Source organism: Scomber scombrus, chromosome 24, assembly GCF_963691925.1.
Source record: "Scomber scombrus chromosome 24, fScoSco1.1, whole genome shotgun sequence".
Taxonomy (NCBI): Eukaryota; Metazoa; Chordata; class Actinopteri; order Scombriformes; family Scombridae; genus Scomber; species Scomber scombrus.
This window is the reverse complement of record NC_084993.1, coordinates 8,222,389-8,231,220: the sequence shown is the minus strand read 5'-3', so window position 1 is coordinate 8,231,220 and position 8,832 is coordinate 8,222,389. Positions and strand designations below refer to the sequence as shown.

Below are 8,832 nucleotides of genomic sequence, written 5' to 3'. Positions count from 1 at the left end.
TTTAAATTGCAGCCTAGAAACTTTTTTTTTTTTTTAAACACATCTTCCACACCGCCTTCCATTTATTATACGGCTCCCTCTTAACACAGGTTTTCAGGATGCCTCAAACACACAGCTGGTGCCTTTAATTCCACAGAAAAGTCGGAAAAAATAACCTTCAAAACGCACCAGCCTTCACGGATTATAATTTAAATCGTGTCAAAACTTGGCATGCTCTGTTCCTGAGAGCGAAAGTAAATCAAATGCGCTTTCCTTTTACTCGGACAGACAGAAAAAAAAATCCATCACTGAAAGAAAATAAAAATAATAACAATAAAAAAAGTTTGTTCAAAGTGATTGCATTTTTATGGCTATAACCGCCTATAATTTACATTTCATCAGCAGCAGCCTGCACCCACATCTAAGAGTTTAAATATTTGGTTGTGATTTGTAGTGCTTATCGTACATTTAGAGATTTAAATATGAGTCAGAGGAACCGTCCCGTTTACCGGAGTGGAGCCGCTGCTCTGGTAGTGCTGCGGGTGGAGCACATGCAGTCTGCTCTGAACGGAGGAGTCCCCCGCTACCTCGCCGGTCGGCAAATACATGCTGATCATGTCCCGCAGGTCCCCCGTAGGGCACGGCGGCGGCGCGCGCCCCGTTGAGACCGGGGGGCTCACGCTAGGCTCAGATTTCACAAGGGACCCCAAAGTCCCTCCGAGCGCTCCTGACACTGGGGAGACACCGGAGCTTTGGTGCTGGTGAGTGTAGCCGGTGATACCGCCATAGCCCGGCGGGGAGGCGCTCATGTAGCTCTGAGAGTTTGAGATGGGGCTGTAAGATAAGGCGCTCATGTCGTACCTGTGAACCGGCTGCGGGTTGTGCGGGTGGTGATGCGGGTGATGGTGCGGATGCGGGTGGTGCGGGTGAGCCCCTGTGCCCGGGTGTTGTGTGTATGCCAGCTGAGCCTCTTGCATCATGGCGTGCGCCGCCGCCGCGGCAGCTGCCACCTGGCCCGAGTAGGTGCCGTTTGCCCAGCCGTTCACGTGCGTGGCGTAGCCCGCGTTCGCACCTGCGTGGCCCCCTCCGGGACTCTCCAGCCGCTGCCCGCCGCCCATCCCTACACCCGCAGAGGAGCCGAGGAGCCCGCCGGCCAGCGAGTACTTGTCCTTCTTGAGCAGCGTCTTGGTCTTCCTCCTTGGCCGGTACTTGTAGTCCGGGTGTTCCTTCATGTGCATGGCCCGGAGCCGCTTCGCCTCGTCGATGAACGGTCTCTTCTCCGCCTCGGTCATCACCTTCCACTCTGCTCCCAGCCTCTTGCTGATCTCAGAGTTGTGCATCTTGGGGTTCTCCTGTGCCATTTTCCGCCTCTGGCCCCGGGACCAGACCATGAAGGCGTTCATGGGTCTCTTGATCCTCTCCTGGGGGATTTTACTGCCGCCTCCTCCTCCTCCTCCCGCGTGTGCCCCCGGGTTGGATGGGTTGGTCTGGGGCACCACGGGGGAATGTAAGTCCGTTTCCATCATGATGCTGTACATTCACCTTGCCTTGGTAGAACAACACTTCTCTGTCAAACACACAGACACATTCAGGCTGGCCCGCGCGCAGCTAAACCTCCGAGGAAGCGAAAGATAAAGAGTGAAAGAAACGGAGAGAAGGATGAAAAGGTGCTGCGGTCTCTGGATGAAATCCTCTCACAGGTAAACTTGCTCCTCACTTCCTCTTTTTGCCTTTTTCCTGTCATCCGCGGGTGCTGAGAAGAATAGAAAGGCTTGTTTGAGCGCACTTTGGTTGAAGCTGGAGCCCACTGGGAAAAGTTACCGGAGCGTGCCCGGGCCGCGCGCTTTGACAGCAGCTAAATGAGCGAGAGACGGCCAATAGAGAGGCTCGAGCGCAGACGTGATTTGCATGCAGGGGCTCGAGGTTCTGGTGACGTCGGAGCGCGAGACCTAAAAATTACTCCCTCTGTCATCTGTTTTGTGTGTGCGTGTGTGTGAGTGCGTGCGTATGTGTGTGTAGACAACATGTCAACAGTTTAATACCGATCATTTTACTCACATAATGTTTTAAAATGAAACACAGAATCAGTCTCAAATATTTTAACATTTACAATAAAAGACAAACGAACTCTGTTACAGTAAATAAGTTTCTAAAACGAAATTTGCTCCTTGCAGCAGCAAAAAACAAAAACAACAAAAACGGTAAAATACAATTTAATGGCAATCATAATGAAGCGATCATTTAAAATGCATACAATGTTCATCACTAATTATCATAACAACAATAAAAAGGCTACACAAAGCACTGAACTGGGTAAACATTATTCAATATTTATAAACAACATTAACAATATTATATCATGTCTGAAAAGCCAACTTTTAGAGCCGATTTGGGAGCTTATAATGTAAAAAACTGTAGTAGCTACTAATATAATTAGCGCGCTATAAAGTGATCAATAAATTAGACTGCATACAGGCTCTATGATTTTCAGATTTAATTATTTGGGGCGTTTAACTCGTTTACACATTATAATCTATATACTTTATTATTTAAAAAAAGACTGTGCTTTCAATAAACTTTTTTTGGGAACCTATAGGCTACCCAGCCTCCCTATTCAGAGCCACAGGTGCTTTTCTGTTGTGCCTGTTGCTAGGAAACAGGTGACTGACGCCCGGAGCACGTGCCATTCAAAGCGCCCCTTTTGTTTGTTTCACCAGCACGAGACACAGAGAGAGAGAGAGAGAGAGAGAGAGAGAGGGAGAGAGAGATTTAACCCCTATGCAAAAGCTACTGTAATCCTTTAATACATGTTATATATATATATTAATAATAAGTAAACCAGAGTGATGCTGCTGTAGACCTTCTGCAGGCCTGCTGCAATAGGCCCGGTGATGCTTCCCATGCTCCTGCTGCTCCTTATAAAGAAAGATCAAGGACAATTCTGCAAAGCAATTTTCCTGAAAGGTTTAATTTTATTGAGCTTGTCATGATCTGTAAAAGGAGAGACTGCTGGTTTCAAACGAACAATACACTGGTCAAATTTAATATTTTGTTGATTCGTCTTATTCTTGGCATATTTTTATTAAATTGTTATTAAAATGATTGAAACATAATACAAAAATAATGTTAATGCATGTTAACCTTATTTTACATAGTAGAAATGTGTTAATTTATTTGCATCTGGCTCAGTATTTGCATTATGAAGCTATAGATGGATAGATTTCATGTAATTTGTCATTCAGTATTCCAGTCTCCTCCCCGCTTCCCGTCATGTGGAGGATCTCTTCAGCCCTCTGGGATTATGCTCCCAAGTGGCATCTGTCAGGTGCTGCCCGCCTCTCAGCGAGCTGGTAAACTATTGGCACGCTGGCATGGGGTGGATTTTCCTCTCGCTCCCTTGTACTAGTTGGCTATAGTGCTGCTAAGTGGCTTATATGATCTGCTTTTTGCTCACACTGTGACGGTCTCGTCTCTTTGCCGTTTTGCATCCAGCACAGACACCAAATCACAGAAGTGACAGACATATTTCACATTGATCAAATAATAATATCTTGTCAGTGATCGCAGTTTGCCATGAAATCAATAGATGAATAGATACTGCTTTAGAAAAATAGAGCAAACGGTACAGGAGCACAAGCTTAGCAAATTAACTCTCTTGTTCAGTCTTGAGCTATTTCATAAAGGATTCAATTGAGAGCTAATAAGAAGAATTAAGTTTTTCAGGGACATCTGGATGGTTTCATGTATAATACTGTCTAGAAAATGTTGACCTTTCTAAGAGACAGTGCTTGTGTTTGATACAGTAAGTGAATAGAAAGAGGTCTGTCTGATACACCATCATCATCATCGTCACTGTCAGACCATAGCTCTTTGTGTTTTATCGGTTCCTGTGCGAAGCTTTTTGCAGGTGAATTACACTCTTTAGGTAATGATAGACTCCTGCAAATGGTTCCATATTATGTGAATAAATTGTATTCATTTCTGAATTTTTGACACCAGGCGGTTTAGTAGAAACAATTATACAAACCAGTGTTGACCAACCCTGCTGTGTTTCAGGATGCTGTCGGCCTAATTAAAGCTTGTTTAAAAGTGCAACTAAACTGATTAAGGCCAGATAAATATTATTCAGTAAAAACACGAGGTACTCAGAGACATATAAACCCTTTAAATTTTGAAAAAGTTATGTCAGCCTTTTTTAAATTTAACTGTATTTGTGTAATTATTATAAAAGGAAAAAAAAGTCTTCAGTGGAAACATCAGAAATACTCCTTTCTGCTTCAGTGGCTAGGGGCGTGTCTGTCATGAACTAACAGTATGTTGTTAGGAGTGGCATTAAAGAGGAAAGAACCTAATGACACCCACAGGTTCGTTTACATGCTGTTTAATGAGCTGAGCAGCTAATTAACGTTAATAATGCACTTTTGCCCATTGAATATTTGTTTGGTGGCTCATTTAACAAAAGAATGATGCAGGAGAAGGTGTGTGTTCATGTTTGTAAGTTGGAAAAGAAGGAGACTTTAGCAAGAAAGCTAACGTGAGCCGTTGTGTTGTGTAGCAGGACTGTTAGTACAGTGATATTATTGCTTTATGTAAATATGGTGTTAAAATGAATTGATTTGATTGGCGGTATGAAAAAAAGGTGTGTTTAGTCTTCATCTTTGTAGACGGGGCATCTTAATGACACCAACAAATGTAAAATATACATTTCTTCCAACACGGCGAGTAAAAAAAAATGCAGTTTGATTTCAGTTGGACTTTATAACCATATTAATACAATATTTGTCATTCACAAGCTGCATTGATGATGTATGAAGGGATTTCCTGTCTGCTGACAAGTTTGTTAAGTTTTTAAGAGTCATTACTTCTGTGCGAACATGAAACTGGCTGTTCGTTGCAACTTTTCTGGCTTTTCAGCACAATGTGTGACTTTGTCCATTCAGTGCCATTGTCTTCATCAGGGCCTCAGCAGATGAAGTGTGACACATCAGCTCCTTTTGTCTACACTGTAGATAACTGACATTTTCCAATAATTCCCACATGCTCTGTGCTGCTGGGAAGCTTTCTTCTCTCCGAGGAGTTTTCCCAACCGAGGCCGGGACAGCAGACGTTTCTGTAACAGCAACAAAAAACATTTTTAATAAAGCAAAGCTACACAGCATTGGGATAGGAATCAATCATTTCATTTATAGAATTTATCCATTATCTAATTTATACCATTATTTCTTGTTTAATACTGAATTTCATGAAAAACACAACTTTGCCTCAAAAATTAAATAACAGTAGCTTTTTTCCCCGTCTACTATTTGAAATATATTTTGCTTTTGTTCCTTGTGAAATACTGAATATTGGAACATCTTCAGGCCTGAAATCGCATTTATTCGTCCCCTTTGCAGTCAAACATAATGCCAATGTGTTTTTAAATGCGCTGTTCATCGTTTTTTATTATTCAAAGGAAATCTCAGCTGTTGGAGCACCTTGTTTGTTTGTCAGCCTGCCAGCTGCCAGGACGAGAGACAAAGTGAAGAAACTTTCACTGTACAAGTCAGACAGTGTGTTGTTGCTGGTGGTATAGAGTATGGATTGCACTAAAGTGACATTTGCAGATATGTTTACATGTTGTTTAATGTACTGTAGATGATCCGCTAATTAGCTAGGCTTTTGCAGGAAAGCTAATGTGGGTTGTTGTTGAGTCTGTGGCTCTTGTGTTGTATATATATATTATGATAGAGCGCTCACCTTACTGTTTATTACAAAGATTTGATTGGCTGTATTGAAATAATGTCTTTATTTATGTAGATAGATAGTAGAAGTGATTTACAGAGCAGATATTTATGTTGTAGCAAATTTTAAATTAAAATGTTTTACTTTATTTGGATTTTTAAAATGAGTTCAATATTGAATATCTTCACCTCTTCAAACCTTTAGAAATCCTTTAAAAAAAAAAAAAAAAGGTCAATAAAGCCATCCTAGTAATGCCTTTAGGACGAGGCATTTCTAGTTGTTTATCACAGTTTATTATAAAGTTAGGCTTTGCTGTTTGCTTTCTGACGACCTGAGAGCATCAGGGAGTTGGTTGATAGCGGGGGGCGGGAAGAATAGATGATAGTGTGAATTAAAGCATTAATAACTCATTCATTACATCTAACTCAAGCATCAGAGTCACATAACTGAAAAGAGACACTGGTTGACTGTGTTGTTTCCTAATGTGCTGGCCATGTTTAATTCACTGGTGATCTAATTTTCCAAAAATTGATGGTTCTTCAAAATGTGGTGAAAATGCAAACAGCAATACTCAAAAGAGACTTTTAGTTTCTAGTTTAAATCTTCTGGTTCTATTATTTCTGGAGCTTTTTGGTTGATAAAGACTAGTTGGTAATTTTCTTTCCACAAGTTAAAGCTGCACACTAGTTAAAATGAGACGACAGGGACTTCTGACACCTGTGTAGCCAACATGTAGCAGATTTTCCGCAGACAGCAGAGTTGTGCGAGCCTGGTGTGACTGGAAATACCTAGAGTGCACTGTAACAGTCATTGTTTGGAGCTGGACAGGATGGTGCTGGAAACTCTGCCTGCACCTCTGGTGGCCTCGTTTACTGACGTCCTTACTCAGGGTAGTGAGAGATGTTTGAAACAGGATTTTAATTGATTATTTTTTACTGCTCATAACTGACAAAGTACAATATTGTTACTTTACCTACTTGCTTGAGCTACAGTGACGTTCTGAATATATTGTATATTAGCAGTGACAGTAAATGTTGAAAGATTTTCTGGACTGATGACGTTGGAGTGACAGTATTTGTGGACATCTGTCCCAGCTAAGCAGCTGTGACACGTTTAGTCTGATCTAATTTATGTCGTCTAATTGTGAAGCTGTTTCATGTGTTTAATAGTTGGGATTTTGTTGCTTATCATTGAATAGCAACAGATGCGAGTGGCTACAACAAGATTTAAATAAAGTTATTATTTATTTTAATTTCATTTGTAATATAAGTAAGTAAAAATTGATATTGATTAACTGACTATTGGCTGTTGATGTGGTTGACTAATGATCAAGGACAATATTTTTAAATTTACATCTGTAGACCAAACTAAATTCACAAGTTTAACACATTATTCGGACAGTATATTTATATTTATATTTATATTTATAATTATGCATAAAATATCACCACTTTCTTTTTCTCCACACATACACACACTCCTGGACAGAAGATCAAAGACACAGCAGCAAGGATGTTATTCACATCTTCACCCTGCTATTAGGCCTAAAATCTCCAAGCCAACAGGCCGCACACACACAGGCCTAATTGAATCAAAGGCATTTCTCCTGTGCAGCAGCCGACCCAGTGAGTTTGTTTAAAGCTCCCTGTCACAGCAAACTGTCAACTCTACTGGAGTTCAGCCACACTAACTGAGCACACAGTAGACACACACACACACACACACACACACACACACACACACACACACACACACACACACACACACACACACACACACACACACACACACACACACACATTTGCATGCATGCATACAGTACAAGCTATGACATATGTCATACAAAAACCAGAATGATGACTACTATACTGCTCTTTCAACCCCAGTTATGCAGGACACATGTTGATGATAACAAGTGACTTGCATTACTAAACTACTGTATTTTCTTACTGTAATGGAGAGTTTCCAGCAGTAATCCAGGTATTACCTGATCATACAAGTATAGTTGTGATGACTGTAAAATGAGCTCAGCCATTTCTCAGGGAATAATACAGTATTTTCTGAAAGCCTCCTTTTCTCTCCATTTATAAAGGAAAGAAATAAGTTGGACAAATACCTCCTCAGTGCTACGACTCGTGCCGTATATTATAATGCTTTCAACACTGACACTCGAGGATTTTTTTTCCTACTTTAAAAGGACTGCTGAATGGTTGAAATGAATGCAAAGTGCAGATGTGACATCAGTGAACAGGAGATAGTGAAAGACCAGATAAGGAGACAAAATTAGTCCCCATTCTCCGTTCTCCATGCAGTCTTGTTCATGTATGAGGAATTACCAATGATGTAGTTGTAACTTGATTAAAGGACAGGTTCACCATTTTTTAGTGTGTCATAAAAGCCCAGATGACCAGTGAAACATGAGGTTTTCCTTGCTGTAATCATTCCTTCTGTTCATACTGACCATTAGAAGATCCCGTCATAGCGCACTTACAATGTCAGTGAAAAAAATGTATTTAAAAGTTTATCTGAAGGTAATATAAAGCTTGATATGAGTAAAATCAAGCAGATATCTTTCATTGTTAGTCTTTTTAGTGTCAGAGTCCCTCTTTGTGTTACTTCCACCACAGCTCAATAGGGAATTTGATGCTAAAAAGACTGTAAATGTAGCAGATATCCATTTGACATGACTTACTCAGACTGCTGAAGCCTCATATAAGCTTCACTTCAACTTTTAAATGACTGTATGGACACACTGTGGGGGGTGAAACAGACTTGTAGAGTTGTTTTCTTCACCTGACTAGAGTTGGCTAAAAGTTTTAAGTGTTAGTGTGTGTTGGTGTAGTGCTCCAGTCTCTCTGTGATGACTTCATTTTCATTTATTATTAAATCCAACATGAATGTCGTTGTCTTTGACAAGATAACTGTAACGTGTGTGGCTGCTGCACTGTGCTCTTAAGTTCAGCCTTTTATGTCCCGTCAACCAAACTTTATTAACTACATAAAACATTTTAAGATTTTAAAATCTGTGAATTGAATCAGATAAGAATCAAGATTCTCCCTTTTTCAGCAAGCCCACATGGCATGACAGCTGTTTCTTTACAACATTTGAACGAAGCCATGGTGAGATTGTGG

At 40.8% G+C, this 8,832-nt stretch overlaps 1 protein-coding gene across 1 annotated transcript; it reads right to left on the bottom strand.

Annotated features, from left to right (window-relative positions):
* Positions 1-455: 455 nt before the first annotated feature.
* On the bottom strand, positions 456-1,517 carry sox1b (SRY-box transcription factor 1b). The gene has a single exon (XM_062445580.1). It carries the CDS (start codon positions 1,515-1,517, stop codon positions 456-458), a length of 1,062 nt encoding a protein of 353 aa, XP_062301564.1.
* Positions 1,518-8,832: the final 7,315 nt, after the last annotated feature.

Bases quoted from the DNA above. Each gene is read 5' to 3' on its own strand.
- sox1b (XM_062445580.1), bottom strand. From the start codon at position 1,517: ATGTACAGCATCATGATGGAAACGGACTTACATTCCCCCGTGGTGCCC.